The sequence below is a fragment of the Chinchilla lanigera genome, unplaced genomic scaffold (assembly GCF_000276665.1).
Source record: "Chinchilla lanigera isolate Chin_1 unplaced genomic scaffold, ChiLan1.0 scaffold00041, whole genome shotgun sequence".
Lineage (NCBI taxonomy): Eukaryota > Metazoa > Chordata > Mammalia > Rodentia > Chinchillidae > Chinchilla > Chinchilla lanigera.
Window position 1 is genome coordinate 5,850,696 of NW_004955442.1, and position 14,354 is coordinate 5,865,049.

At 39.3% G+C, this 14,354-nt stretch overlaps 1 protein-coding gene across 2 annotated transcripts in view; it reads right to left on the reverse strand.

Moving 5' to 3' along the window:
• The window catches only part of LOC102022332, a 35,813-nt gene extending 25,240 nt beyond the window's left edge, over positions 1 to 10,573 (reverse strand). For both annotated transcript variants that reach the window (XM_013517640.1, XM_005391147.2), the window contains exons 1-3: positions 9,606 to 10,573; positions 9,299 to 9,353; positions 8,206 to 8,419 (exon numbers count right to left, since the gene is read on the reverse strand). In XM_013517640.1, the coding sequence (XP_013373094.1) occupies positions 8,206 to 8,419; positions 9,299 to 9,353; positions 9,606 to 9,765 (429 nt within the window). In that variant the 5' untranslated portion in view covers positions 9,766 to 10,573. The remainder of the gene's footprint in view (positions 1 to 8,205; positions 8,420 to 9,298; positions 9,354 to 9,605) is intronic.
• Between the last annotated feature and the right edge of the window lie 3,781 nt (positions 10,574 to 14,354).

Below are 14,354 nucleotides of genomic sequence, written 5' to 3' on the forward strand. Positions count from 1 at the left end.
GACCCTGTTTTCTCATGTCTTTCTACTTCTCAAAGGCTAGTGAAGTCAGGATCTGCACTTGCTCAAAATTATGTTTTAAAACAAAGAATAAAATAACCTTCACAGTTATTTTTCTTTAAATTTTTTCATCTGGTCAATATTTATTATACAGTTGTTTAATAGAATTCATGAGAATTTCTTTAAATGTATTCATTCTTTCAGTCTACATTTCCTATACAAACACTCTATGTTACGCATTGGATTCTAACTTAATGAGATTCAGGTGACTTTGAAAGCAGTTTGTTAAAGAGTTGTCCCCAAAGACACTTAGACTTCTTGGAGGTATCATAGTAAAAATAGAAGACCTCTTTGAAGATGCATATGTCCAGATTCAGAGTCTTATTGCTTTATAAGTGTACTCGGTAGGAGGTAGGAAGGCAGACCAAACAACTGTAACAGTTTGTGGGCATCATACTTGCTTTTGGATTTCAAAATAGAAGCTCCAGTAATTTTTATAGTTAATAAAATGGGTATACTTTGCTGTCCAGCCAATATTCATGGCAAATTTGTATCCAACTTCAAAGACTATGCTCTTTCTTCTAGTGACAGAGACCAGGATCTGTTCTCTTTTACCAGGGTAATAAAATGCCAAATTTTTACCTAGGCATATAGCAACCCAGAATAAAAATTACACATCTCAAGCCCTAGAGATTAGGTATGGCCATGTAATTAATTTCTAGGTACTAAATTAGAGGAAGTAATTGCTAACAACTTTAAGGAAACTTCCTAAGAGGTTTCTGCCATGTACATTGTGTCTCTTCTTCCTCACTCTCTTCTTCCAGCTGCCTGGAGCAACAGCAGCCATTTTGGACAATGAGGTGAAAGTCATAATTGAGAATGGAATGATCCAGAGCCCACCAAGAAGCACAGAATTACCATAACCCTGACTACCTGCCTCTAAACTTCATTTATGTGAAAAGGGAATATACTTCCCTTGTTTAAACCAGTGTTATTAGGGCTTCTTACAGCTAATCTCTATCCTATTATACACTTTTACCACAATACCTCCTCCTACTTGCCATGGCTTTTGAGGAAATAGTCCTAAAACAACTATCAACATGAATTTCACCTCACAAAATCTTAGGGGAATCAGGATACTTATGCAATACTCATGAATAGATAGTCCATTCAAAGGGAATCCATAAAGGAGTTTTTCCTGAAACAACTGATATTGACCTCAACTGAGATCTAAGACCCACCAAAATCAAATACTGACTTCTCTATTACTTTGTTCAACATTTCTACAGCAATAAACTACAGTGACTGTGGAGAAGAGATTAAGAGAATGACTCTACTAACTTCTCCATAAATATGGTATATAGAAATAATGCCACTAAGAAGTGACCCATAATTAGGCTAAGGGTGTGGCTCCGTGGTAAAGCACCCGCTTGGTATGCACAAGGCCCTGGATTCCAACTTCAGCACTGCCCCTCCGACCCAAAAAAAGTCACAATTAAAGCAAAGTAAGTAGTTTTGAACTGTAGATATACCGAGGACACACCAAAAGTCTTTCATAAACATTACATTAAATAGATTATATTTTATGTAGTATTTACTCAAAGCTGTATTTTCTCTTCTCAAACTGTCAAAAGACTTTACTAAAAATATTCTTTTGCCCATTTTAGACAAAGATAAACTTACACCAAGGGATTTTTAAAGAAAACTAACTCAAAACAAGAGAAAAGCTGAGGTTCACAAACTTTCCTAGTACATTCAAAATCCTAAAAATGCACCTTACCTGGTATTTATGAAGTAGTAATCTAATATCATAATATAAACATAAAATAAATAACACTTAAAAGATATTTTAAAGAAAAGTATAGAACTTCATGATTGCTTTGTGCTTATTTTTAAAAGTATTTTCCCTTATATTTTTGTGGCACTGGAAATAGCACCCTAGAATATAAAAATAGCATTTAACTTTGATGCCTCTTTAATTTAAAAATTAAGTAAAATTTATAAAAGCCGATTACTATTCATACCAGTCATCAAGCCTGTAATCCCAGGACTTGGGAGACTCGGGAGGCTGAGGCAAGAGGATCGCCCTGAGTCCAAGGACAGCCTGGGCTACATAGTGAGACCCTATCTCAAAAACAAAACAAAGACAAACAAATAAACAATTAATATTCCCTTTAGTCTCTGTATTAATTTCTTAAACTTGTTTCTTCCAGAAATTTCAAATTAGTGATAACTTCCAAATATGTCATTTTGATTTAATTTAATCTTAAATGTTCTCCCTTAGATTATTTTTCCTTATTTGTCTTCAGTTTTTCTGTGGCAAAGAAGAGGAATTTTGATGCTGGGGATATAGCTCAGTGGCATAAGTGCTCACCTGGCAAGTACAAGATCCTGGTTCGATTCCTGGTACCAAAAAAAATAAAATAAAAATAAATTACAAAAATATAAGAGAAATTTTGTTTAACTGTAGACAAGAAACCAAAACCAGCTATTGTTATCTCCATTTCAAAGGGTACATAAGTCATGTACCCTGGGACCCCATTAAAATTCTAGCTATTCAGTCTACTTTTTGCCATCACAGCTTTTGAAAATTTAACTACTTTTTGGGCAACCATTTTAATGGTTGTTTTCATCCAAAAGTACATTAAATAAATAAATATGCTATGAGAAGTGATAGCTTGACACTATGGCTTCAGGCAAAGACACACTCTCTGATTTAATCAACACAACTATTTTAAATCAGAAAAGATCAGGTGGAACAAATTCAAACTGTAAGCTGTGTTTGAGAGGCCAAAAGATTTTCCTTATACACACGTACACCCAGGAAGGGATGGACAGGTAATGTTCACTATCGCTCTCCTGTGTAATTTGCACATGTATTCTGTTCATAACATGTTAAAGCTGGTTTCACCACCAAACTGTTCTTCTGAGCTTTGCTTGTGCATGTGTGTGTGTGTGTGTGTGTGTGTGTGTGTGTGTGTGTGTGTGCCCACGCACACAATCTGAGTGTAAGATAACCAATCCACCTCCTCCAAGTGGTTTGGGAATTACTGAAGAAAATGGTTCAGAAGAAATTCTTTGGTAACTTTCAAAGAATGATTCCCTTGGACACTGCCCACCACCCACAATGAAGTCTCACCTTTCTCCTTCAGCAGAAAAAGGCAGCTCCTTTCTATTATATCTTCTGCACAAACTATATTTTCTGTTTTATTTATTACATATGTAATTGTGTTTTTCACTTGCTGTACTTTTCTATCTTTGACAAATATGAAGATGTTATGGATTAAAATAGAATGTCATAATATTTCCATTAAAACTAACCCCAAAAAATCCCATTTAATGGCTTTTTACATAGCAGCAAAGTTTTGGGGAAGGAATCAAAGTCACTAAAGGACAGATAAGTATATAGATTCTTCCCCATGCAGAAATAGAACAAGTTATCCATCTCACTCACTTGCTCACCTTCTTACTTTCTTCCCATGTGTTAATACCTCAATGTGGTCCCCAAAATTTTCTGCCTCACTGGGGTACCCAGCCTGTAGTCTCAAGTCTGTGAAACAATGGGATCAATCACCGTAATTAAGTTGTGCCAGGTGCCAGAGCTGGCATTGAGAAGAATGAGAATAACTGTAGTAACTAATCACAGGACCCTTAAAAGCAAGGAGTTTTCTCTGATTTGTTATGTTTTGTTTTGTTTTGTTTTGTTTTGTTTTTTGACACAGGGTCTTGCTATGTCATGCAGGCTGGCCTTGAATTCACTACATAGCCCAGGCTGGCCTCTAACTTGCAGTGATCCTCCTGACTCAACCTCCTGAACGCTGGAATTACAGGTCTGCACCACCATGCCCAGCTTTCTGTTTGTAGAAGGGAAAGTCAGCGAGACTCACAGCAGAGTGGTTCTTGATTACTGAGGTGGGGGGTCCACCACAAGAACCTGAGAACAGACTCTAGAAGCTGAGCATGGTCCCTGGCCAACAATTTGCAAGACAAGAGGGCCCTCAGTCCTACAATCACAAGGAAATGAATTCTGCCAGTGCCCCAACGCAGCAAGGAAGTGAATCTTTCCTGAGTTGAACTTCCGGAGTAGGGTGTAGCCCAATAGATGTCTTGATTTCAGCCTGTGGTCTTTAGCAGAGCCCTCAGCCAGGCTGTGCAAGATTTGTCACCTATAGAATGGCGAGCAAGTGAAAGGGTCTTTATCTTAAACTAATGCCAAGCTGCTATATTCATGAAAATTTTTTATAATCAAAAACTAATATACCCCATGTCAGCCAGGATGGGCCAGTTTATATTACATTAAAATACTTTAAGTGCCACAAGACCTCAGAATCACAAAACAACCAAGGTTTACTTCTCACTCATACAAATAACCAGTAGGAATATTAGAAACATTTCACTTGGCCTGGCGTGGTGGCACACATTTGTAATCCCAGCACTCAGGAGGCTGAGGCAGGAGGATCATTGTGAGTTCGAGACCAGCCTGGGCTACAAAGTGAGCTCAAGGCCAGCCCAAACTGCATAGCAAGACCCTGTCTCAAGAAGACCAAAAAGAAAGAAAGAAAGAAAGAAAGAAAGAAAGAAAGAAAGAAAGAAAGAAACATTCCACTTAAAATCATCACTCATGGGGCCCAGGGATATAGTTCAGCGGCACAAGCACCTGCCTGGCAAGCATAAGGTCCTGAGTTCAATTCCTGGTACAAAAAAAAGAAAATCACCACTCATGGACCAAAATGCTGGTGGCTCTGTTTTAGTATTCGCTTCCATGATGGCTAGGAAAAGAATGGGGCTACAAGGTTTCCCATGACAACTAAATGCCTTCACCTGGCACTGGCATGTGTCCCTTCTGTCCGTAGCCTGCTAACCAGACCTAACCATGTGGCCCTACCATGAGCGGGAAGATAAGGAGTACAATCCTCTTGTGTGCTTAGAAGGAGGGAACAGGATAACAGCAAACAAAAATAATGCCACCACGGCTAAGAAGCTATCTGGTAGAGAAGAGCTATCTGCTCGTCTCTTTCCTCTTCTTATTTGGAATGTTGGTAGATTCCACCAACACCAACACCATGAACGTGAGCTAGAGACCAAAGCACACCCACTCAGAGTTCTCAGGCTAGTGGTCTGCAGAGTGAGTCAAGCCTCCAGGTATGTTCAGTGAAGACTACCCACTGTCATGCAAGTTTTAAAATCAGTTGCCAGCTTTTAAAAGATCTGAACACAACTGAGCTTTTGCAACCTGAACCTATGACTTCCCCCAAAATATATGGAAGATCTTGCAATGATCCAAGCTTTTTAAAGATGAGTTGGAACTGTATGGCCTGACTTATAATGCTTATAAAGGGCATTGTTATGTAGTTTAGGAAATAAAAAATTTATAGAATATTCCCACATATGACTTGCCAGAAAGAGCTAGAAGAATATGTGCACCAAACATAAATCATAGTTACCAGGGAATGAAATAAGATGGGTGAGGTTGTTCCATAGAAATAGCAGCCCAGAATTTATATAAAGTATTTTACCAAGTTTTGATGCCACCTTAATAAAGATGAAAGCAAGTTTAATGCCTTAAATTCAGAGAAAGTCTGACTACCACTTATTCTAAGGGTGTTTTGTTTTCTTCAACACAGCAAAATAGAATTTCAATGCACCAGTGCCCTCAAATAACAATTGTTATGAATTCTACACCTCTATAAGAAAGGGAAAAACAATTGTTATGAATTCTACACCTCTGTAAGAAAAGGAAAAAAGAACTTACGCAGGGATTTTAAAAATAAAATTCATGGTATTTTACATGCCAATACAAATCCACTTTCACTTATATTTATCCCTGTTCTATACAGGTACAAATCCACTTTCATTTGTACTTATATTATGTCCAATTGATGGTAACCATAGACTTATCTCTGGATACCAAAACAGCATAAATCATTGTACTAGCTTTTCATTGTGGGAGTAAGATACACAACTTAAAGAAGAAAGGTTTACTTTAGTTCATGGTTTCGGCAGTTTCAGTCCCTGTCAGCTGGCTTCAAGGCAGAACCATCAAGGCAGAATGGCATGGCAGAGGAAAGCTCTCAACTCACAGCATCCAGGAGGCTGAGAGCAAGGGACGAGTGCCAGAAAGGAAGGAGCCAAAGACTAGATGGGGTCTCTGAGGTCATGTCCCCATAATCCATCCAGATATATGCTTTACAATCAAATAAATCAAGTCAAAAAAGTTGGCAATCAGAATTAACCATCACAGTCACCAAAGAAAGACTTGACTTCAGTAACAATCTATAGCAGACAGCTATCGATGGTTGTATCTACCTAGAATCTCTTGCTTTGCTGAATTACTGACACCCACCCCCAACCTTTCAATTTCCTTTTGGAAATTTACCCCTCACCCATTGTGGTCAGAATTGCTGATGAGAGAATCCAAGTGTACCCCTCTATGGGAGGCAGGATAATGCACCCCTAATTTCTGAAGGTTATGTATGATATATGGCAAGGGGGAATTAAGTTTATAGATATTACGGTTGCTAATCATTTGACATTAAAATAGGGGATGGGCGAATAGGACAAAGGTCTTTAAGAATGGAAGAGCACAGCAGAAAAGGAGAATGAGAGGAAGATGTGTGAAATGAATGAACAGAAGTGATACAGCACTGCTGGTTTGGAGTGAAAGATGGAGGACTGGGGTCCAAAACCAAGGAATGCAAAGGCCTCCAAAATGGGAAAGGCAAGAAAGTGGATTATCTCACGGGGCCTCTTTATGAAACATACCACATGCCCCACCTCGACATATGGATTTTAGCCCAGTGAGAACTGTCTCAGACTCAGAGCCTCCAAAGCCATAAAATGATATATTAGTGTGGCTTTAGGCCACAATGATTGTGTTGCTTGTCATTGCAGCAATAAGGAAGTAATACATGAACATTATCCTGGGATGCCCCAGCTGTTCTGGCAAATCAAGCTTCCTGAACTCTTCCAGGGGGAGCATACCAACAGCCTCTCTGCTCTATAATTTGCCCACTTTGACTCAAACTTTCCTCCTTCGTACAACTCTCAAGAATCCCTCTAATACATGTAGCCTTCTATTAAAACTGGTTGGGATTGGACTCCTGTCCCTTGCAATTAAGAGGCCTGATCACATTTACTAAGTCAGGCAGAGAACCATTTTTCAATTGATTTTCATTTCTAAGGATTAACATAAAAAGACCTTAGTTAACCAGGTAATGACAATAGTCAGAAGCCCCTCTTGGTAATGAAAATTTAAATGAAGGACTTTTGATTTTGATTTTGTTTTGCAGCACTGGGAATTGAATCCAGGAATTAACCTTCACACTGAACTAAATCCCCAGTGCTTAGCTTTTATTTTTTTCCAAGACAGGGTCTTGCTAAGTGACTTAATTGCCCAAGCTCGGCTTGAACTTTCAATCTTCCTGCTTCAGCCTCCAGAGTGCTGGGATTATAGGTGTGAACTATGACACCAGCTGATACTTGTTTTTATGACTTCTCTATTTTCCTGGTATTTCTCCAAAAAATAGAGAAAGAATAAGGACAGGACTGTATGGTAGACAAGCATCTGGGCTTCAGAGTCACGTAGATTGCAGTTCAAATTCCATTTCCTCTGCTCAGACTTCTGACCTGGAACATGTACTGTGGAAGGAAAAAGCCACATCACAGAGAGATGTGACTAGAGAGATGGGAGGGGTCCATGCATTGTTTGCAACCTACAATACCTCCGAACCTAATACCAACCTAACGGGTGCACAGGAAATGCTTGTGGAGTGGTAAGTGATTCTCCTGGCAACTCAGTTTTCAAATTTTGTAAATGGCACCAAGTTACTTGTGCATTGCACTTGGCCACCAAATTTTCTGCATAGCAATTTGACCTTCACGTTTCCAGCAGCTGTCTCTTGATTTTAAATTTGTTTCAGGAGCATTTATTTATTGTCCCCCTCCCTCCAAATTGCACAAGTATCAGCATTTTCCTAGCCTCACCTTCCTTATCTGTGAAATATAAATGATACCATCCAGGTCTTGAAGTCTAAGTGAAACAATACACATAAATCATACAGGTCTTGGCACAGAAAGAGTACTCAGTAAATGCTAGTTAGTTAACAAGATGAAACCATGGAGAGATGAGCCTCTTTGAGCTTCAAAATGCAGTTGGCATCTTTCTCAGATGTGGTGCTAGGATTTTTTTAAATAAAGTATTTAAAGTACCTGCCTCGCATAGAAATTTTGGTTTCCTCGGCCTTCCTCTTCTTGGAGAAAGGTAAACGTGACAGCATCCACATGAAATGGTTCTTCCTTCCCTTTGGCCCAAGAGTATCTTCCTGCTACTTCTGAGAGTAGGATTTGATGTGAGCTGGATGTGCTTGTCTCTGAAGCCGTTTTCTGAATATATGATCTCACAGTCTTGATAAACTTGCTTTCACTGGAAAGACCAGAGATAATGAGTACTTTCTGATTTTCCAGAAAAGTAACTCCTTAAATCTTTTCTATTTCCTCATTCCCCAAAAGTAGATTACTTGTAGGTATGTCTGGATTAACTGTACTTCTCAGTCTGGGTTTAAGTACCTGTTTGCCAATCCATTTTGCTGAAATTTATATAAGCATTGACTAAGAGGCTAAGGGCAAGATGATTTAAAAGAAAAAAGAACAAAAGATTCCCATTGAGACATTTTTAAAACAGTTTTTCTGGGTTACAAGTATCTTTGCTGGCACATAAGTTATGTGGGTATATAAGGAGTATCTCAAATCTGTAATTACATCTTTGGGGGGAACTCTAAATATGTTTCATTGTACATGACCTCAAAGTAATTTTAAAATAGTCTTTGTTGGGAGAAATATTACTTTTGGTTCATTTAAGTATATTATGCTGTGTATCAAAATCCAATAGAAAAATTATTACTTCTAAATATGCAATAATGTTGCATTAACCCCGCAAAATATATATATATGTATAAATCAGCTAAAAGAAATATTTTGCTATCAGTGATTAATGTTCCAAAGCAAAGTTACAGTAATTATAAACCTAAATCTAATATACTAAGACATTAACCTTACTCTCCCTCTGAGAAGCTGTGCAGTGGGTGGATTATTATTTTTGTTAAGAAATCTACCTTGAGAAATATCCATGTTATAAAATAAACTATCTTACGTCTTTAAAAAGAAATGTAGGTTTATCTATGCTATGATAGTGTATATTGCACATCTCTGCCACTAGGGGCAGCATAATACACTATTTTACATTGGTTGCTGGGTAATTTGTAGGGAAAATAAAATAGCTTGCTTTGCGGCTTTAGAAAATTACCTTTCATGGATGTCAGTTTCCTCAGGAAGAGTCTGTATAGATGGACTCTGAGAACCTGAAAGTTAAAATCCCAAGACTCAATGATTATTGTTTTTAAAATGTACTAGTAGAGAGAACTGAGTTATAATTCCAGCTATGACATCGTTTTTATTCTATAACTTAGAGCAAGTCAGTTATGCTCTGTGTGCCTTAGTCTATTCGGGCCACTGTAACAAAATATCATACACTGGGTTTATAAACAACAGAAATTTATTTCTCACTTTTCTGGACATGGGAATGGCCAAGGTCAAAGCCCTGGCAGACTCACATGAGGGCTCACTTTCTGGTCCGCAGGTGGCTCCTTCATGCTGCGTCCTCCCGTGGTGGAAGGGAGAGGTCTCTTTCATAACTGCGAGTGATTTTTCCTGTGCACCTTCCCTTGTCCCCGTCTCCTTCTCCTTTCTCTTATAAAGGCACCAGCCAGTCATATTCTAATCCAGCACGACCTCATCTTGTTTGATTACATCGGCAAAGTCCCTGTTTCCCAGCAAAGTCAGACCCATAGGTGCCGGGGGCTGGAACTTGAACATACTGTTTTGAGAGACAATACAACTCAGTAGAATGATGATGATAAGAGGAAAAATGTGGGAAAGATGAGAAGAGAGATAAGACAAATAAATAATTGTTGAGCACTTGCAGGGTGCTAAGTTCTTTACCTGAATTACTTCACACAGTCCCCTCATAAGCTGTATGAGAAGAGTATCATGTTCTTATTATCTTTGCTTTTCACCCAAAAAAAACAGGCTCTAAGAGGTTAAGACTGTTGCCTAAGGCCTTTCTACTAGTGGAATGATTTGAGATTCACTTCAAATGCTGACCAGACTCCTGACCACAGTGCTGTATTTTAACCCTTAGAATGCTACTTTCTGTCCCTTAGGGGTCCACAGCTTGATAAATAATCTTCTTAAGTGTTTATCTCCACAAAATAATAAACCAGTCTTTGTGCAAAAACAACAATGCACATGTTGACATTAGGTGATGTGCGGATGCAGCCCACAGAGGAGGGACAGCATTCCTCTCCTTGTTATTTCAAAATCATATGGACTGATAGGAAGTTGCTGCAAAAAGTAACGCAGAAAGTCTTATGTATCCTTCACCCAGCTCAGTGGTGACGTCTTATATAACTGTAGTGCCATATTAAAATCAGTAAATTGACCTTGGTACAATATTTTTAACTCAACTACAGATTTTATTCAAATTCCATCTCCCTTTCTCTCTCTCTCTCTCTTTCTCCCCTTCCCTCCCTTACTCCCTACCCTTACCTTACTCCAGTTCAGTGCAATTTTATCCTATGGGTAGCACCATGTAACCACCAACACAATCCTGATATACAACAGATCACCACAAAGATGCTCCCTCATCCAAATTCTCTTTTCAATTCACTTCACTACTTCTTTTTTTTTTTTTTTTTTTTTTTCCTTTTTTTTTGAGACAGGGTCTTGCTGCGCAGTTCAGGCTGGCCTTGAGCTCACTTTGGAGCCCAGGCTGGTCTCGAACTCCCAGCAATCCTCCTGCTTCAGCTTCCTGAATGCTGGGACTACAGGCGTGCTCCACCACACCTGGCTTACTTTACCACTTCTAAAAGAAAGCCACCATTGGCATTTACTATCTCTTTACCACCTACCATTTTTCACTCTCTTTCTCTATGAAAATGGTCTCAAGTTCCAGCCTTAAGGGTTCTTAGCAGACAGCAGAAGCTTATACTGACATGCACTGGTATTATTTTGTTTTCCCCTCTAATTTTACCCAGGTCTCTCTGTGGCAGGAAATATTAGTTTACCAAAGCCATGAGCAGTGAGATATATCTTCCTTTCAAGCAGAGGTAACAAAAATTGGCCACAGTGAAGAAAACAAGAAAATAAAACATAATACAGCTAAAAAATAATAATTCAGAAAGGGCAAAGAAGCTAGAGAAGGTGATATGCAAAGACTTGAGCTTTGCAGAATGCTGGGTTAAGAACCATTTCAAAGCTAACTTAGACTCAATCCAAACACTTGGAGGTGTTTTAAGACATCCAATTGGAAGAAGACAGAGCAAGCATTGTCCCTGAAAAATGCATAGCGTGCTCACTAAAACTAGAGATTAAAGGAACCTGCTTCTATTCCTGTATTTCAAGGCCTTTTGGTTAAGAAGATTTCAATTTGGCTGGTCACTCAGAACAGTGAGTCACCCAGCCAGTCTTTGTATTCCTCATGTTATTAAATATTGCTGCTTCAGGGGTGGGTGACACACTACTGCCAGGACAAGGCAGTCGCTTGATTATGAAGGTCTGGCAGGTGGCTGCTGCCCTGAAAGGAGGTGATGTCACCAAAGGGCAGGTCTGTAGTTTTCACCGATGATCTGGGAGGAAAAGAGAGAGCACTCATCAAATCGGTCCCCAGGAGAACCATACACACATGCTGAAACACTATCAGCACAAAAGCTGGATAAGAGCATAGTTTAACCAAGTCTTTAACTCATCATTTTAGCCTTCATGTCTCTTCTTTCAGAGTAATTCAAAGAATGTATTATGGGGCTTTCAGATAAATGGTTGAAGGCCACACTGAGCCAGAAAAATCAAATAATTTGTAAAACTTTACTGCTGGAAATAATGTCAGGTCCATCATCTTTGGGATGGCAGGTTTGTCAGGTGATTTGGCTTATGGTCTCTGAAGTTTTACTTTGTATGTAAAATAATAGATTTGGTTTGTTTGTGTACATCAATTATTCACTTCTCATTTGCTCAATAACTAGCTGGCGAGGTTCTACCATGACCAGAAACTGTAATAAGCACTAAACCTAAAAGTATTGAATAGACACTGATTTTTACTTTCTTGGAGCTTACATTTCGCTGGAGAGGTGGAACAAAACAGAAAACATGTTATGCCACCTAGTAATGTAGGCTGTGGAAGCAAATACGAAGCAGAAGAGTTGAGGAGAGAAAGAGTTCCCCATGAAGGTGACAGTCATGTGATGACTCAGTAAATATTTATTCAGCACCTACTATGTACACAGCATTCTGCTGGTGGGTGAGGAGAAGCAGGTGGAATAAATAGGTTAAGCAGGCCTCTGCCTTATGCACAATACACAAATAGCAGTGATAATGATTATAAAGGATCAGGTAAAGAATTTTCTCTTCTTTCTTTCCTTCTTTTTTTGTCTTTTTGAGACAGGATCTTGCTATGGAGTTCACGCTGGCCTTGAGCTCACTTTGTAGCCTAGGCTGGCCTCAAACTCACAAGGATCTTCCTGCCTCAGCCTCCCGAGTGCTGGGATTACAGGCATGCCCACCACACCCAGCTTAAGAATTTTCCCTGGTATCCCTCTGAAACAGGTATAAATGTCCCTATGTTACAGTGAAGATTATGGGACTAGGAAATTTTAAATTATTCTTCACAGTGGAAAAGTGTTAGCACTGAGATACTAGCCCAGGTCTGTTTGGTTCTAAGCATGTTCCTTTTTCTATATAGATGGAACTGGAGAAGAAAATGGTGAGTAGATACCCTTTGTGAATTTTGAATATTCCCAACAAAAAGAAATTCTAAACGCCTGAAGTGATGGGGTAATATGCCAACGACCCTGGTCTGATCGATACACATTGGTGTATGCATTGAATTGCTACACAACAACCCATAAGAATGTGCAATTACTATGTATAAAATAAAAATATAATTAAAAATATATAACTATTCTTTGGGTCATGTCACCATATGTGAAAAGATCAACAAAAGACAAATATAAACTAAAACAAAAGGACTTCTTATCCCAGCAGATAAGTCAGAAGCTATTTGAGGATGTTATGGATCACAGGTTCACCATTCTGAATATCAATTATTATTGATCACAGATACATAGAAAAACTGACAAATTTTTAAAGGTGGTTCATAAGCTTCGAATAATAGGAAATTTGACTCCTAAAAAATAGATGAAGGAAAAACTGAGCGTTTGATGGATAGTAAAGCCAGGCATCTCTGCTGGATTCCAGATGCATCTACTCCACTGCCTGCCAACATCGGCCCTGGATGCCAGGCAGGCTACTCAGATGCTACATGCTCTACCCTGAGCCTGGTCGTTCCCCAGAAAACTGACTGTCCCACCGTCACTCCCACCTCACCCTCTTCCAGTAGCGCTGGACTCTCAGAACTCTCCCTTTTTTTCTTGGCTGGATATAAGCGATCAGAAAACCATGCTGACTTTACTTGAGTTTTCAAAATAGACTCAGAATCCAAACACTTCTCACTGTATCCACTTTTAGCATCCGAGTTTGAAACATCATCAATGCTCGCCTGGATTTCTGCAATTTCCTCATAACAGGGCTCCTGGCTTCTCTCCTTTCCTCTCTCTAGTCAATTCTCAACACAGCAGTTGGAGCAAACCTTTCAAAATGTAAGACAAATCACGTCACTCCTTGCTCAGAACCCTGCAGTGGCTCCCCATTTCCCTCAAGGTTGAGTCAAATCTCGTGCAGTGGCACAAACAGCCTTCACGTGATGGTGTGCTCCCACCCCCCATCTGTTCCTCCTCTTGTCCATCGGCTCCTCCACACTGCTCCCTTGACTGGCGCAGCACACATGTGCCTCCGTGCTCCCTCAGAGCTGTTCTCTCTGCTGGGACATTCTTCCCTCAAATGTCTCCAAGCTAATGTTCACCTTTTCCAGTGCTTTGCTGAAATTTTACCTCTCATTGAGGACTACTCCAACCATCCAATTTAAGAATGCTGCATGCCTTCTCTGCTGTCCTGCTCTGCTCAATCTTCTCCCCGTATCAGTATAGTATTTTTTTTATATTTGTCTGAGTTCTCCTGCCAGAATGGAAGCTCCCTGAGGGAGGGTGTCTTTACTATGCTCACTTATGCATGCCAAACCCCCAAAGCAGTGCCTCACATGAAGGAGACATGCAATAATTTTTATAGACAGAATGAAGAAATGTTCCAACTAGGAGACATGCTCTCTATTCTTCAATCTAAATTGAGGTTCTGTCTGTTCCAACACTGTCTAAAGAGTGAGACAATAAAATTTCATCATTCCAGTTTATTAT